Raw genomic sequence first — 19,167 nt, forward strand, 5'->3', positions numbered from 1 at the left:
AATTAAACAGTTTAGAATGCATTCTTAAATTACATAAACTAAAAACATATTTTTGATTATATAATTAAAAATATATTTGTAAATGTAAAAATATATTTTAAATTATAGAATTTGAGATATTGATATATAATTCTAGATTGGACGGTATTCCATTAAACCCAATAATCTCACTCTCTTTCCATTGGTCAAGTTACTTTTTGAAGACAAAATTGTTCCAAATTATAAAGGGGACAATACCTCAGATTGAGTAATCGACCTAGCGATGTTATTTCGTTATTGGTGCTTGTGCGAAATGATAACAATTTCCTTACCCTTTTCCCTTATTCCTCTACTGGAGTTGTGAAGGTATTCAAAGAAATTGTCTTATGATCGGGTAATTTCTTTCTGCACCCATGTTTTCTTTTTGTACCTCAATATAGATAGATAATTTGGTGAAATGACCATTTTATTCTTAATAAAATATTTTGAAACACGTTATAAACTGCATAATCTGAAATACATTTTAAAAATGTATACATTTTAAATGGTATAATTCAAAATATATCTTCAAATCCAAAATCACATATCTAAATTACACAATCCCAAATATATTTGAATCAATGGTACATTCTGGATGGTGTAATTTATCTATTTAAATTCATTCAATTGTGTTTCTTCGTTCTGTTTTCATTCATTTATTGCGACCTTCAAACCCCAGATCTCTCATAAGAGATTGAGCCAAATGACACGATGTTTACAACTATATCAGCGGCTTGTAGTCATTCGGGAACGGTTGGAAAATGGTCTAGGTTATTTAATTTGACTTATGAGGAGTTGAATTTTGTTCCTTCCATGAAGCACTATGCATGTATGGTTGACATGTTGGCATGCACTGTGAACCTTGAAGATGCGTCTCATCTTATTGAGAAAATGTCTGTTAAACCTAGTGTTAGTGTGTTCAGAGCTTTTCTCCATGGTTGTTGGCTTCATTATGGGTTTGAGATGGGGGGAAGTGGTTATTACGAGAATATTGGAGTTGTACCCTCGTGAAGCTTCTTACTACGTCCTTGTGTGAAACCTGTATGCTTCAAATGGGAGATGGGTGTTGTTGGGGGTATTTCTCTATGAAGCCCGGACACGTCTAATCAATTGTGCGTCTCGTGTCTGACATGTATCGGACACTGACATTCATACCACATGTATTAATGAAATATTCAATTTAAAAGATATTTTTTGTCTTTAACATGATTTTGACATAACTCCAACACAATATTAATAACCACAAATTTAATGATTTTTCAAAAAAATCTATAAATTTGTAAATTTATCACATAAGTTTCTATTATGATTATAAAAATAAGGAAAAAGTATTATATGATCATTACTTTTCACTTTTTTGGATATTAGATTGATAAATTAGAGTTATTTTTGTGTTAGTTGACAATTTGTTAGTTAAAAGTTTGAAACTAATATGCATATGCATATCGTGTCATGTGTCCTATGTTTTTCAATTTAGCCGTATCTCTGTATCCGTGTCTGTGTCCGTGTCCGTATCCGGGCTTCATAAGTATTTCCTCTCCTCTTAGTATTGTGGTGAAGGACTCAAAGTTGTTGTGCAAAGGACTCAGAGTTTCCAAATTCTTTACGTGATGAAATTATGAGTGTTATTTTTTCTATTGAACATTTGGTTGTAGACATGATTGGTTGGAAAGTGATTATGTACTCTTATGTAAGTTTTGTGATGTTTCTCAAATTGTTCTTTACTCTCTTAGAGGGAGATGAAGAGATATGTAAAAAAATTGTAATTTAAGTGTTCTCATATATTTAGGAAGAGAAATCAAAATATAGATAAGTTGGCTTCTTTAGGATTAAAAGATAAAATTGTAAATAGTATGATACTATATCATAGGATTGCTTTGAGTTTGAGTTATAAAGGCTTTGGATTTAGAAAATAAAATTTAGGCTTAAATAGTACTTTAGTCCTAGTTTTCATTCGGTTTTTTCAATGTGGTCCTACTGTTGATTTTTTTTTTCAATTTGGTCTTAATATTGGTAAATTTTTTTCAATTTGGCCCAATTCGCTAATACCGTTAAAATAGTTAACGGATGTGAACAGTAACCGCTACGTGTCATTTTGTGATATTTTTTGATATCTTTTTAATTTTTTTTAATTTTTTTAATTTTTTAAAAAATGTACACGTGTCAAGCCCATATCATGCCACGTGTCATTTTTGTGAATTTTAATTTTTTTAATTTTTTTAATTTTTTAATTTTTTTAATTTTTTTGAATTTTTTTTGATTTTTTTTTTAAATTTAATTTTTTTAATTTAAAAAAATCCACGTGTCAAGCTAATATCATGCCACGTGTCAGAGTCAGTTTTTTATATTCAATTTGGTCTTAATATTTGTTAATTGTTTTCAATTTGGTCCTATTTTTTTTTTAAATTTAACATTTTTGTTCCTCTCCAAATTGAGACAAAATTTAATTTGTATATATTAAAATGCATATTTTTGTTAAATATTTTTAATTTAGAATTAGAGTTAGTTTAAAATTAAAACGAAAAAAAGCAATAACACCATTAATTTAAAATTTTAAGAGGTTAAAAATATTTAATTTTAAAATAACTCTAATTTTAAATTAAAAATATTTAATAAAAATATGTATTTTAATAAGAATATCCATATAACATTTATATACAACTTATATTTTGTCTTTTGGAGAGGAACAAAAATATTAAATTAAAAAAATTAGGACCAAATTGAAAACAAATAACGAGTATTTGGGACCAAATTGAATATAAAAATCTAATTCTGACACGTGACATGATATTAGCTTGACACATGGATTTTTTTAATTAAAAAAATTTAAAAATTAAAAAAAAATAAAAAATCATAAAAATGACATGTGGCATGATATAGGCTTGACACGTGTACATTTTTTTTTAAATTAAAAAAAATTTTAAAAAATTAAGAAAAATCAAAAAAATCATAAAATGACACGTGACAGTTACTCTTCACATCCGTTAACTATTTTAACTGTGTTAGCGAAAAGGATCAAATTGAAAAAAATTTACCAATATTAAGACCAAATTGAATCACATTGAAAAAATCAAACGAAAACTAATAACATACTGCTATTTAAGCCTAAAATTTATTATAATTGATTCATGAACACCAAAAGGTGCATCAATACTTAATATACATACACCGAGAGAGAGAGAGAGAGAGTAAAAATGATAGGTTTATAGGTTATATGATGTGATAAGAAGAGAAAGATAGAAAGTAAAAAACAAATTAGTATAGTTATAAATAAAATGAAGTTGTACGTGTATCACTGCTCTTTTCATAATGGTATAAACTACATATGTTTTTAGTTTATGTTGAAGGAATTTTTTGTATTTTGTATGTATGGTTTAGTTTGGTCCCTGTATTGGTCAATAGTTTTTTAATAATATTTTTTGTGATAATAAATAATTAATTTTTTTTGTCAATAGAGTATTTATTAGAGTATGTATGAGATGTCATCAGAGACACACTGATTTCAATAGAGTATTTATTATTTTATTATTGATTAAAACTTACTTCAAATATCACTTAATAAATATTTGTCCTTATTTCATTGTATTATATAAAGTGTGACTAAGAAGAAAATGGATTAACTGCAGACATCTTCTTTAAGAACGCATAGGTATACCCAATATGTTGAGACAAAACATTGTTTGAAATATGTTGTCTGCTATACCAATTCATAACACTATACTATTTTAGCATGAAACCAAACCACCTCAATCGGTAAAATTATATTCCACAAGAATCACGTCAAGAGAAATTACACAAGCCATTTGCAGAGATCGAAGAACAGAATTACAAAATCAAAAATAGAAATGCTGAATGAAACAAAGCAATTCAGGGAAAACGAGCCAAACCCACAGCCATATCGACAAAAACTCCAAACAAGAGAATTGCTAGACCAGTGAAGTTGATCAAATGAGATTCTCTCTGGTGTGCCATTAATTTCATAGAAGTGTACTTATCCATCAACCCTGTTAGTGCAGCACAAATTGCCATGAAAAACAGTGCTCTGCCACCTGCTACGTGCCATGGAGCCATCGCAGCCCTTGATTGTGCAGATCCTTGAAGCATGAACCCCAACCCCAAAAGCCACTTCACCCACAAAGTCATCACATATCACAATTATCAAATTTTGCTAACAATTTTCTTCTTGGTTAAGAAAAAGTTGAGAACCATTTCACGATACTAAACGAACGATGTGAGATTAAATAACAAATATGATATGACAGAGGGTGTATATATACCTGCAAGCCAAACAAACAAAAGGTGCCAATGCCAATCCATGAATGGAGGCTGTATACGTCTACCAGGTTCATCATATCATGGAACTTAAAAACGGCGCACAAACCAACAATCCCGAGAATTATAGCAATCAGATGCAGTGTCAAGTGAACGATCTTCTGCGTTTCATGCGTTCCTGGCACCGTTTGATATGCAAGCATTGCTGCTCAAATTTCACACCAACTCAATCGATCATTGAACAACACAGATTCCTTAAGTAGTGAAAGTAAATGAAATATGGTAAATTAGGGCATGGTGCAGGAGAAAGATACCTTGACCAACAAGGAAAATGAACCCGAAGAACATCATGAAAGGATGAACCTGCAAGATGGAAAAAGAAAAAAAAAGAAGACTTAGAGTAGAATGTGAATTTTGTGGTTAAAGAAAGAACAAAAACACACAAAGTGTTACATTGAAAACGCGATATGGATCGTCGGAATCATATTGAATGCCCTCACGATAATGCAGCAACCAAACAAGTAAGAGGATGAGAGCGAGAAGGCCAAATAAGTGTGCGAAAATTGTGGTACCGTATGAATTCATGTTGGGAGATAATGGAAGGAGAGAGTGAGTGAAAGTTGGTGTAAATTTATAACACAATTTTTTGGTTGTTCTCACATCGTGTCGTTCTGCTGTGGTTCAGTCTTATAGAGTTTCCTTTTCATAAAGTTGAGAAAAGAGGGAATTGCTTGATCATTTGGTTTTGGAATTTTGAATGAAGAACAAACTTTGGGCATAAGCCAACTCTAGCGGCTTCTAAAGTATATATTCTTATGCTACAATTTTGTTTTTCTTCTATTTATTCATACATTCTTCTGTTACACACTACAAAAGTTATGAAATCTGGATAGTTAGTATTACATACCTATGAATTTTTAGAACATTGGATACCTTTAGGGTATATATTGGTACCAGTTTAATTAAGTTTTAGTTTTAGGTCCTATTTTTGTCTTTTTATTAAAAGATGCAAGATTTTGTGAATAATAAAAATAATTAAACGATAAATATTCAATTCAATATTATGAAAAACTAAATAAATAAATAAAAGTTAATAAAAATTCAATTGAAAATGTAAATTTTTTAGAATAAAGCCAAACATATATCTTCAAAATAGTCAATAACCGAAAAAAAGTCTTGTATTACAATATAATTTTTTTAATAAAACTAAAACAGAATTATGTGTTCAAAACTATTTATTTATTAAAAATTTTAATTATATTATAATATAAATTATATTTTTAGTTATTTATTTATTATAAGTTCTATCATACATTAACTTTTTAGTAAACAATTATATTTCTTTTTTAAACTGTTTTTTTTTCATAACCCATTCAAATATATATAAGAAAAGGGCATCTAAAATATTTTGGAGATCCCACATTCTTTATGGATGTAGCGGGATTATTGTATATAATGAATGCAAATTCTATTTTACTGAGCTGATTTTGGGATCCGAGGCACGTCTAAAATAAAGTAAAGTAAAATAAAAAAAAAATGAAATACTTTCTGGACCTGTATTCTATACAGTAGACTGATACTTTTTCACTTTTGAAGTACTCAGGCTTTTCACACTGTAAATGAAATTAAATTTTGTAACTTCCAAACTGACATGTATTAATATCAGAATGTTTTTGCTTCTGGATTGTTAAAGAATTTTGGGTTAAGTATGTTTTTTTTCTTTAATTTTTACTGAAATTTAAAATTAGTTTTTTTTAATTTTAAATCAATTTAATCTCTTATTTTTAATAAATAGGTGAATTTAATTATTTTAATCAAATTTTATTAGGTTTATTTGACTTTTTAAACGCGTTTTTAAATAAACATAAAAACGAAAATGAGTTTAACGATATAAACAACTCAAATATTATCATGAAATACATTTAAAATGTCAAAAAAATTTAATAAAATTTGATTAAAATGACTAAATACACACATTTTCAAAGATAAAAAATTAAATTAGTCTAAAATTTTGAGAAGGAAGTATTTCTAGTTTTCACCGAAGTAAAGAATTTTCCCGAAGCAGCTATTAAAAAGTAATATTTTTATTATTAAATTAATACTGGTGATGCATTAAAAGGAATTAGTAAATATACTTTAATAAAAAAAAAAAGTTAATTTATCATGCATTTTTAGTGTATGCACGCAATTAAGGTAAACTCTAGCTTATCCTTTCATTTAGTTTGTAATAGTGTTGTGGCAACCTCCATGGTGAGTGCATGAATGGCATCCTGCATCGCAAATGTGACAGTGGGTGAGTTGGAGAAGAAGACGAAGGCAGGTTTAGATTAAAATATCCATAAGCTCACTTTTGACATTTCATATATTTCATGGGGGTGCAGCTTGAAATTTGAGGGCGTGCAGTAAGCAATAGTCTAGATAGGGTTAGATGGACTTTAGGATACTTCGGTTTTATCCTTAATTCACTTCCCTCCAATTTCAATCAAAGACTAACTCAACAAAAATACTCAAAATTTAAGAACGTAAAACAAAATATCCAAACATATTAGTATGAGTTTAACTAAGTTAAAAAAAACAACTAATTCCATCAAAATTGATGACAAAGTCGTAAAAAAAATTTTTAAAAAAATAAATAAAAACTTACTATGTGACAAACTTATTATATAACATATGTTTATTGTAATATTATAATTAACTTTGAACTACTAAAAGTTTATAAAAAGATGGACATATTTGACACCTAATTAAAGCTAATACTTTTATTTTTTGTATTTAATTATTTTTAACTATTTTATATTTTAAAATAAAAACAGAGTTTTATTAATGTTTTACGGGTGTAGAATACAAATAAGGGTGTCCATGTATCATCACCTTTTTCTCTTTTAGTAATTGTCTTATACACTTATTAGTTACTTCGATAATTTCATTAAATGCTTAAAATTAACTTAATTACTTTCAACACTCAGCTAGCTTTCAATTACAATTCACTTCTTCAGCTTCAAAAACTAGTTTTTTTTTTTTTTTTAACATGACCTAAGAAATAATTCAATGATTTGTACGACAATATTTTATAGTGCTTCTTTGGCAACAAAGCTATCGGGGAGCATGTTCGGTTACATAAATAACAGCAATATATGCATCAAAAGGATTCAAAACAAACAAATTAACGTAATAAGCAATAAGCTTTACATGATACAAATAATAAGATCTAATCATGTGAATACAAGATATGATTGTTGGGAAAGTAGGATGCAATAATATATTTTTATAATTCGCAGTTATCTAAGATGCACATGGACCATTTATTTTATTCATGCATGTTTCCTTACAATAGACGATGTTATAAACATGTACTTCTTATGCTTTTAATTTACCCAACCAAATTAGTGTTTAAATCAAGGGAAAGATAATATTAATTTATATCTTTCAACATTTATACCAATACCAAAAAATAGATATTTACTTAAGTTTTATAATTGATAAGGCCGAAAAGAAAAAGAAATTTTCCAAATAGATTTTGAAGGTCAGAAAGGAGGAGAGTGACCTAAAATGTCCTTATCGTAAATATGATAAAAAGAGAAAATAAAATGCAAAGGGCCTAGAAGACATTAAATGAAAACAATTGAGAATTTAGACAAAAGATTAGAAACACAACATCTTTTCTAAACACAGATAAATTTTGTGTTAAATATATTGAGAATATTTTATAAAAAAAATATTATCTAGTTTTTTTTTTATAAATAGAGTAAAAAGATATAAAAACTAATTTTAAATACTAGTGCATGACATTAACTATTTTATTAATGAAGAAGTTGCAACTTTTCTTCTCCATTATAAGCTTCATTTTCAATCATTAAAGGCTTATCTCAATTAGTTCACTTTGTTTCTTTTACTCATATATTAGAAACTTCTTAAGCATGCTTTCTAAGTCTATAGGGTTTTTGTAATGTATAGAACACAATTGAATTTGAATGAAATTAAAGTTTTATGAGAGTTTATGTCTTGAGAATCATACTCTTTGTTAGGTTCTTATCTTGCATAAATTCTTTAGATGTTGATTCAATAATATTATAGTTATCCTTGGTTCAAGTAAGATGGTGATTTCTCCATTCTTCTTTCTTTACCCATTTTTATTTTTTATTTTTCAATTTTACCTTTGTTCCATGTGTTTCATAGCCATGGACAAGAGCTTCCTCATTCATCTTAGGAAAAGCTTTTAGTTCCAAATACTTCTTTGAACTCATATAGATCGTTCCAAATTCAAGAGATGACTTGCTTTGAAATTGTTTTATAAATGAAGGTTAGAAATTATTGTTGATTGATCAGTTCTTAAGTTGGGTTAGTATATCATTTGCTATTTATCGAGGTCTTAATTATTTTTCTTCTACTTTCTGAGTGGATTTAAAAGGTTTTATTTTATATATATAAAGATGGATAGTTGTTGGTGTATTTAGATTTGTATGTGATTGATGGAAGCGATAAGAAAAGTTTAAACACTTTAATTAACATATCTTGAACATATTCGTTAGATTAATAGTATTGACATTTCTAGAAATAACTAAAAAAAGTAGTATGAAAAAGTATTTTTGAAGCATACTGTACAATAGTAATTACTTGATTTGGCTTCTATAAAAGTATAAAAAAGTGAATAGTAAGGAATGTTGGGTACTTTGTAGCTAATATAAAATCCGAAAAGAAGGAAGAAAGTAAGAAATGAGTGAAATGTGTGATAAATATATAGTTTGAGAAACGTAAGTCAGCTATTAAAAAAATATTAAATTTTGGGTCCATATAATTACAAGATTTGATTTTAAATTCCGGTGTGGGGGGTGTGAGCTGTAGCCACAAATGAAATGGATAAACTTCTTGGTTTTTATGTATTATTTACGTGTGTGGATGGGAATAATAATAGTAATAATAATAATAATAATAGAAATAATAATTATTATTATTATAATAGATTGAGTAAATAGAAAAGCAATAATACCTGGAAAAAGAATAAGATGGGTCCGTGGATGCCGCGATATGCGAGAGGAAAGAAGGAGAGTGAGCTTAGAGTGTGAGATGACGTGGCGGATATGCATGAAGTGGTGTGACACGTGTTGACAAGACAGTGTTGGGCCCTCAGCCAAACATGCCCTTAAGATCCTTTCTTGTTTTTTGTCTGTTTGGGACTTTTTGTTCTGCTTCTTCTACATACACTATCTGCTACAATCACAAATATAACCCCTTCACATCATTGCTATTATATTATTACCCTCTTCCTCACGTGTCCTTAAAAAACGCTCCTGCAACTTCCTCTCAACTAATCTCCTCCGTCACTCTTCCTTTACGCTCTCTTCGCTTGGATTCATTTTTTGTTTCAAAGGAAACATAAGATGAATTACAAGCTGATTTTTACATTCGTTTATATTAATGAAGGGTGAGTGAAAACTATGATTAACGGGACATATTATTTTTGCAATCTTGTATATATTGGATCGAGTGTTTATTATCAGGATAGAAGTAATAGGTTTTAGTGGGGATGCAATTCTTTTTATTTAAGAGTGTAAAAATTTAAGCACCACGATTCGATTATGGCTCGGCTCACTTGGTTTCCATCACGGAATAATTGATGCTAGATGCAACAATCTCTCCTCTCCTACTAAGAATCCTATTTGGATTATGACTTGTCCCACTTAACTTCCGCCACGGGATAATTTGCAATCCGCAACAATCTTTCCCTTCCGCCACAGGACAATTAATGTCACATTCAAGTATAATACAAACATATTTAAGAGGATTAGTGGAAGAAAGACATTTTATTCCAAATGGTGCTTTATTCACATACATGTAGAGGATCAATCCATGGTTGTTGAAGACTCCAACATTCTACTTGGTAGAAGATCGATCCCATATTAGTTGGAATGGATCTAGTTGAAGTTAGAGAGATGGATTAAATACCTTGTATGTAGAAAATATGATCCCATATTACAATGTATTATGAAAAAATATATTATTTTATTAATTTTTATAATTTATTTCTCTCAATTTTAGTAGTAAAAAATAAAATAATTGTAATTCATTAAAATACTAATTTATATTACTTATTAGATAAAAGACAATATGACAATCTATCTTTTACGTCTATTGAAACAATTTTTTTAATTTATCATATTAATTAAATCAGTTACAAATTCTCATAAACTTTTTTTCCAATTTTACTCACAATTACTTTTAAATACCTTAAAAAATATATATTATTTTCTCTCATATCCACTCAAACTCCTATATTCCATATCCGTCAAACTTATCCACTCATGTGAGCATGTCCTTAACCTACTTTTCCAAAATTATTTTCTCTTTATAATTACAATAACACGTATTTAGTTTCGATAACTTAAATTTAAAGTAATGATTTATTTTTAAGATAAAAACTATTTTAAACGACACTAGAATTAGATATTGTAGACCCCAGAGTTTTATAAAAACTATTTTATAGTTATATTAAATATTTAAAACATTGTCGTTTGTAGTATTTTATGAATGAATTACATTAATATCTTAAGAATTCATCAATCTTTTTCCAATATTTATTTTTATAATTTTATGTTAACAATGTTTATATGTTAATATGCTTTTTATATATTAAGTAGCCTCTCAATCATTACATCATGTACTCACAAAGAAATTACAGTAAATATTAGAAAAACAAAAGTGTCGTATAATTTCAGAAAATACAAAGAAATTAATGAAATTTATTCTAATAATTTTTTTTAAAGTCAAATAAAATTGCTTCTAAAATATTATAATTTCTTTTATGAAAAGATAATACCATTACTAAATTTGTCTTCTTTTACTTTTACTTTTGTTTTCTTTTTCTAACGGTCCAAATGTGTCATCAATGAGAGACTGCACAGAATATTTCAGGGAGGTACATACCACTATTAATAAGTCAACAACATCAATGTGTCTTCAATTTCCGTAACAATTAACCTTACAATGTAATTATAATTCAGCAACCGTGTCCTTTGATGTGATATAAAAAAATTATAATTATGAAATTATATTTATTTTATTTTGATAATTTTAAATAATATATATATATATATATATATATATATATATATATATATATATATATATATATATTACGGGTATATTTTGTAAGGAGAAATGATTTGAGGAAAAAGAGAAGGAGTGAATTGATTTGAGTGGATTTAGACCGTGTTCTTATGGGTTAATTACCGTGTTCTTACCGTGTTCTTTTTCAAATATATGAAGCGATGCACAATAATGATTTGACGGATCAATGGTTTGCTCTCATCCCTCTGAGGTGCAGAGATTAGAGAGTGATCGATGTCATTTTACAAAATTACCCTTATTATTTTATTTCAAATAAATTAACCATGTTGCTGGCTTTCAAGGAGTTGTGGAATTCAAATGAAGAGAAGCACAGTGCAGCTTCCTGATGCATGAAAAGGATAGATTCGTGATGCATGAACAATATAGATTCCTGACCTATTTTGACTGTTGAGCATCTTGAATGAAGCATTCAATTATCATTAATAAGTTCAAATGAAGTTGGTGTATTATATTTGTATCAGTTGGGAAGAACTCAGGACTCTCAGGAACTCAGGAACTCAGTTGGGAAGAACTACTACTGAACTTGTTATTGGAAAAGTTTATGATTTTAAGGTTTCTAAGAAGCAAGAGTGAATCAGATAGTGGTCCTTCAAAAGAGTTGTTGAAATATCCATCCACCAACTTTGTTGAAGCATTTACTCTAACCAGAGTAATTTCTTTAGTTCAGAAAATTTATTTAACTAATAGTTTAGGTGATGCATTATACATAAGATAAATGTATATTTTAATATATATATATATATATATATATATATATATATAAATTTGCATTTCAAAAGTTTTAGCTTTTGTCTTAATATTGTGGGACTAAAACTACTTTACACATAGAAACTGAGAAAATTTGCATTTCGTACATAAAGTATAACACCTTTGCTCTCAAGTAAAACATTTAGGAATTTGATTTATTTATCTAAATCAATGAAACTTTGCATTAAACTTAGGTCACTGGACATTGATGATATGGAATTTATCAATGAAACGCTATGATTATTATATCATAATTATATTTCTATGGTAGGAACTGCAATGGTTATTCGAGGAAAAGGTAGAGGCCAAGGTAGTCGCACTTTAAATCAACTTCAACCTATTCAATGTCCTATTGGCCCTCCAGAACTAGAACCTATTTTGCAATCATCGAGTATAATAGTTGAATAACTTTTTAATTTTTAGACCTTAATTTATTGTAATATAATATAATATACATCAATTTCTTTGTTTCAATATGTTTTTTTATGTGCTACTTCAATTGATGGTAATCAATCACCACCCATTACTCCAGTGTTTGATGATGGTCAATCAAATGTCGATCCAACATCTAATGACCTACCTATTCAAGATCCTCAAGTGTATATTCTCATAACGAAGTTGATAGGAGACTTGTCATATTTGTAGCTAAGGCAAGAGAAAGAGCAAACTCAAATAATATAGAAGACTTAAAAGGTTTTGGGCCAAGAGGAATAAGGACTGAGATGTGGAACGTTTTAATTGACATATGGATGACACAAGACTGGAAAAAGAAATCTATTGCTGGTAAAAACAATAGGGTTGCCAAGCCAGAGGCTGTGGTGCACACTAAAGGGTCAATAAACTTTGGACAACACTTGAAAAATATGGTATTCATTTTCTCATTTTTAGGAATATATATATAACTTTCTAATAATACTTATATATTGTACAGATTTGGTGGATATCATTAGTGCATCAATCATATACATAAATACATTTGGATTTTTATAATATTAATTTTGTAGAATTACATATTATTTTACAGGAGGCGGAGCGTAATGGGTTTGTTTCTTATAGTGAACTATACAACAAAGTTCATAAAAGAAAAGACGGTCAATATGTCTTTAATAAAGCAAAAAATTTCATTGTAAGTATAGATGTAATAACATAATTTATTTACTTATTTAATCTTATATTACAAAATGATTGATTTACTACATACATGAATCATATGAAAGTGCTATGGTAAAAAAATATGGAGAAGATGTATCAATGCATCCTAAAGTTGATTCTAAAGTATGAATGAAAATGGGAGGTGAAAATAAGAAAGGTAGAATTCACGGTCGTAGCTTGGAACTTGCCATCATCAGTGTGAATGATTCATCTTCATCAGTTGTAGGTCCTTCCACAAATCCAAATCATGCATCTCCAATAGAAGAAATCACTGCAATAGCTACACAAATGTCTCAAATGCAACAACAGATGCAAACACAGTTAGATTTACAAACTGAGTCTCAAAAGCAACTACAGATAGAGTTACAAGCACAAATAGAGGCACATGCACAACAGGTGTAAGCTCAGTTGAAAGCACAAGCAGATATGCATGCAAAATTTCAAGCACAAATACAAGCACAAATGCAAGCACAAGTAGAAATGCAAAAACTTTTACAACGACAAATGCATACACAAATGCAAACACATATGGAGTTTTCAAGACGCAAATATTTCCTACATTAAAGATATCATCACCACCGTCTGTCAAGAAACATGGCGAAAACAAAATAAGAAGATGATGATGTTTTGTTTTGTTTTAAAACTTAATGATGTATGTTGACAATTGTGAAGACTACTTTCATTATGTTCATTACTTTATTATTTTGAATGTGATAACATTTGATATGTTTCATATAAAATGTTTGGCAAGATTTATTACTTTATGTTATATTTATGTTAAAATGCATTTCATAAGGTACAAGTAAAAAAGCATGGAATAGTTTGGACTGATGCAATTTGCTACGATTTTGTTAGGGATTAGCTAGAGATAAATTATTCAATTGGAGAGGGATTAGCTCAGGATTAACTACAACCAGTTTGTTAGGGATTAGCTACAACCTGTTTGCTAGGGATTAGTTACAACCTGTTTGCTAGGGATTAACTATGGATTAGTTACAATCAGATTGCTAGGGATTAACTACAACTAGTTTGTTAGGAATTAGCAACAAATTGGTTCTCTAACTACTTAGCTACCTATATTTTAGCTACGACATAATATCTTCGTTATTTCCTCGCTAATCCTTATCCAATAATTATTCCCTCACTAATACGTAACTTTCTTGTAGTAATTGGTAATGTATTTTTCTAATTCATTAAAAGAACCTTTAATCTCGACTAATTGTAGTTTGTAAGATTAATACAAATTCAGTTTAATTTGAATGAATCGAAGTCATATATACTCGTTCATATTACACCAAAATTGTGTGTCTCTCAAATAATTTCATTTTATTTTAAAAAAAAGTATTACTAACAAACTTGCTTTAGATTCACAAGATTTCTTAAAATTAAAATGATGTACAACTAATACAACATCACTTAAAACTAAAATTGTGTTATGGGTGGTGTCCGATTAACACAATTTATCCATAATAATAAAATTTAAACCTTTTCCATTTATATAAATTCAGTATAAAATGAGATGATTAAGGTTAAAAAAAGTAGAGAGGTGAGATTTGCGTGGAAAGTCACGTGCTTGGCATCCATCCAATACCATTCACCTTGGGATCCACCCAAGCGTGGTTGGTTTCCCGTGCACGTTAGAGAGTCTGTGTTTCCTTGCTCTAAAATGCGCAGGCACAGCAGAAAAATAGAGAGTTATAATAAAAGAAAAAATAGAAATAATAAAATATATTTGCATGAGGTGTGACGGGTGCGGTTTGCGAGGAGGCACGTTAAGAAGAAAGAGTCCGTGAGTGACGGGAAAGAAGCTTGGATTGTGGGAACTGAAATAGAGTGGGCTCCACTCAATGTAACGGCTATTTCACACCATCTCTCCTCTCTGCTGTCATGCACCTTCAACCAACTTCCACATCATTAACCTCTTCTTTTTTTCTTTTTATACAAATTTCTAAATATCTTTACAACTATGAATTCCGTGAAGGCTTAATCACCACAAGCTCCAACTAATTCAACTTTTATTCAATTCACAATCATTTTACTACTATTATATTAAAACTTAAAATTATTGTTATTCTTCAATTCTTCGCTGAATGACGCTTTTGATTGGATGGGAGTGTCAAAATAAGCGCCGAATTTTGAACTCTGGCCCACGCAATTCTTATTCTTCTTTTTAAAACCCTTCTTCAATCCTTATTCACGCATTTGCCATGCCCATTAATGTCTTTTTACTTTCAATTCAACTCTCACACGCTCCCACCACCACCACTATTCGGTCGATTCTATTTTTTTTTGTTAGGTTTTCTCAAAATGATATTCATAAAATAAATACCTACAAATTATTTTAAAAAGTAAAGGTTTTAATATTTTGAATTTACTTTTTCAACCAACTATTTTTATTTGATAGTTAAAATCAAATTAAATTAAAGCAAATCTCTCGCTATGTTTAAATATAATACCATATTTTAAATTTATTAGTTCTGAATAAACATATATAAATAAACTTTTTAAAGATTGATTTATTATTTAATTATATCTTGTATAATATTAATATTTATTAAAGTTTATGATAAATTTGTATTATAGTTTCTAATTATATATATATATATATATATTGTATATGTAAATATGACAAATTTAAACTTATAAATACAATAATCATTCATGATATTTTTTTATTGCAAAACCGTTAATAATATTGTTTAGTGACTATTATAAAATTAATAGTTTTATATAATAGAAATTATACAACATATTCATTTAATTTAATTTAATTTCAGTTTCATATTTAAATACGATTTTTTTTTCAATTTAAGTTTCAATAAATGACATTATTAAAATTAATTATATCAATTATTATTTATTTTCTCAAAGAATTAATAGAAATATGTACATTTAAATTATCTTTTACCTCAATTTCTCATATATGTGAATTTTGATAGACGCGACATAATAAAAAAAATCAAATTTAGTTAAATATTATTATTTAATTAAAATAAAAAATGAAAACAAGCCAGCCTGTAAATCTTAATGCATTGCTTCATCCAAATTCCTAGTCTAACCTCATGAATGTACTTTTCTTAATTATATTATTATAGAAGTGGAAAATGAAAAGTATAAAGTGGTTCTCCTTTTTTAGTAAAAAAAGCTTAAAAAGAATATTATTATTTTTCCCATAATCATTCGTATGTCTCTGCTGTCCTCTACTTAGTTTCTTCCTTTTTAGTACTTTTGTATTTTTACTATCATAGTTTTTGCCACTTTTTAAATTTCAGCCTTTTCCTTTTCTTTTTTTTTAAGTTTTTTCAAAGCATCAAGTCACATTCTCCAAGGGTATATTCAACTGGTTTTCATAAATAAACTTTTGAGTTTTGATTTGATGATTAAATCTTTAAGATGTTTTAAGCATATGATTTTTGAATTAATTAAATTTTGAAGATATTGAAATTACATGGTTTTGTTTTTCAATAGATACATAATTGTGTACACTATAGAATTTTTGCATGTGAATGGGGAAATCATTTGTCTAAATCCAAACATTTTTCAAAATGATACATGCGAAAAGAAGAATGAAATAAAAATATTTATACTCCAAAAGGATATACTATTGACATTTAAACTCAAAACTCACTATACAAAGTTTTTTTTTTCTCAATAAAAGACTTGCTTCCTTTTTCAATAATACACGTCCTATGTAATATATATATATATATATATAACGCGATTTGATATTTCTTCTCAATTCAACATTCTCTATATTCATTGTTTTTGATTTGATGTATATTTCATTCACAATTTTTACAAATAAATAAATAAAATACTTTAATTATCTAATTATTTTTGACGTTTCAAAATTCTAATAAATTCATAACTAATTGATATTTACATTTTTCCATTATTATGCTATTTTTTACTATAAAAATTTGTTTTCTATAATATATTATGACTAAATTAAATGGTTATGTACTTCCTCATTTATATATATATATATATATATATATATATATATATATATATAATTTGACCTAAAACCAAATTATAAAGATTTTGTCTATACTGTTCAAAACAATGGGAAAACACTTCACATGATCACTGTGAAACATAGTCTCTAACAAATGATATGTAAAAATCATTATTAACACAAAAACTATGTGCTGCTTTTGTTAAAAAAAAAAACAATCAATTTTTTAAGTCTATTGATCCAAGAGACATAATTTAGGTTAAGTAAACAAACAAAAAACAACATATGCAAAAATCTTGATCCGCGTATTACTTTACAATTTAATTCAAAAACAAAACACAAATTTTTAAAATAGTCTGAGAATAAAAAATAGATTTTATATTTTAATATCTTTCTTTATATTAAATGTCAAAATTGGTCAAATCATTATAATAAATAATTAAGTGAATTAAAAAAGTTACTAACATAACAAAATAAATATCTTTATATTATAATTTAATGTGTAACTCTGATTGTCATATATGAAAAACATTTCACATATAATTTCATAAACGGTAAGAATTAAATATTTTATAATTTAATTTAAAAATAAAATAAATTTTTTAAAATAGTTTGAGAAGAAAAATATATTTTATTTTTTCAATATCTTTCTTTATATTAAATGTCAAAATTGGTCCAATCAATATTAATAAAGAGTTAAGTGAATTGAAAAACCTGTACTAACTTAAATTAAATATCTTTATATAATAGTTTAATGTGTAACTCTCTTTGTCATATAAAAAACACTTAACATGCAGTTTTATTAATGATAATAACTAAATACTTTATAATTTAATTCAAAAGCAAGCTCAATTTTTAAAAATAGTTTGATAATAAAAAATAAATTTGATTTTTTAATATATTTCTTTATATGAAATGTTAAAATTAATCCAACATCCACATAGATATATATCTAATTACCTAGGACACATTCATGGTGTCTTATCAATACCCTAACATCTCAAGACATGTTGATGAACAATTAAGACAATGATCATAATGATAAACAACAAATATAAATTATAATTGACACCAGTTTATCAACTAAACCATACAAATAAAAACCTAATACAACTAGTATAAATGGATGAAAGTAATATACTATTCATTATTAAATGCACTTTATTTATTCTCTAACTTAAGTGGGCAACACAGTATCTTTGCATGGACACTTGTGTCCACTGGTCCAAAATAATAAGAAAAAAAATATACATGTACTACTAAAAAAAATACCACTTCTCAGTCATAGAAGAAAGACACACAATGATCTTGTGTAGAGGTCTTCTTCACCTCTGGAATAATACAACAAACACACTAAAATATAACATATAAATGTTAATTTTCTAAAAGTAAAAGTGTGAAGTAATATAAACATAAAAATTTTCAAACAAAAATTAACCACAAACTTAATAGTATTTTTAGGTGAGGTTTAATTAATTTAAGCAAAGTGAAACATAAAAAAGGTGCAGAAGACAAGTTTCCCTGTACAGATTCATTTTCGGTTTTGCAAGATATGTTAACATTAGAAACAGAGCCGCGTGTTGAAACCTTTGTCAACAAGTCTTTGTATTCATCCAAAACAAAGCACAAAATTACACAACAACAATGCAAGAGAGAGAGAAAAGAATATTATTATACTAATAATCTACTACCTTTAATAAATCACACAGGTGAGAGATTGTTGTACAATTGTAACGTATTTCTCATTTTCCACATTCATTTAATATTCTCCAATTAAATACCAGTACGTTTCTTAAAGAAAAAACAAAGTTTAATTAAATAAAAAATGAATAAAATTTGTCTACATTCGGACACAGCTCAACACAGTCTCACGAATACAAATAAGCTTTCCCTTG

At 27.6% G+C, this 19,167-nt stretch overlaps 1 protein-coding gene across 1 annotated transcript; it reads right to left on the reverse strand.

The window, feature by feature from the left end:
• Nucleotides 1-3,694: 3,694 nt before the first annotated feature.
• Nucleotides 3,695-4,961, reverse strand: LOC114178893 (probable transmembrane ascorbate ferrireductase 3). Its single transcript, XM_028065036.1, has 4 exons — nucleotides 4,744-4,961; nucleotides 4,605-4,653; nucleotides 4,296-4,495; nucleotides 3,695-4,143 (listed from the first exon to the last, which is right to left on the reverse strand). Exons 1-4 carry the CDS (start codon nucleotides 4,873-4,875, stop codon nucleotides 3,886-3,888), a joined length of 639 nt encoding a protein of 212 aa, XP_027920837.1. The 5' UTR covers nucleotides 4,876-4,961; the 3' UTR covers nucleotides 3,695-3,885.
• Between the last annotated feature and the right edge of the window lie 14,206 nt (nucleotides 4,962-19,167).

This window comes from Vigna unguiculata, chromosome 3 (assembly GCF_004118075.2).
Source record: "Vigna unguiculata cultivar IT97K-499-35 chromosome 3, ASM411807v1, whole genome shotgun sequence".
Lineage (NCBI taxonomy): Eukaryota > Viridiplantae > Streptophyta > Magnoliopsida > Fabales > Fabaceae > Vigna > Vigna unguiculata.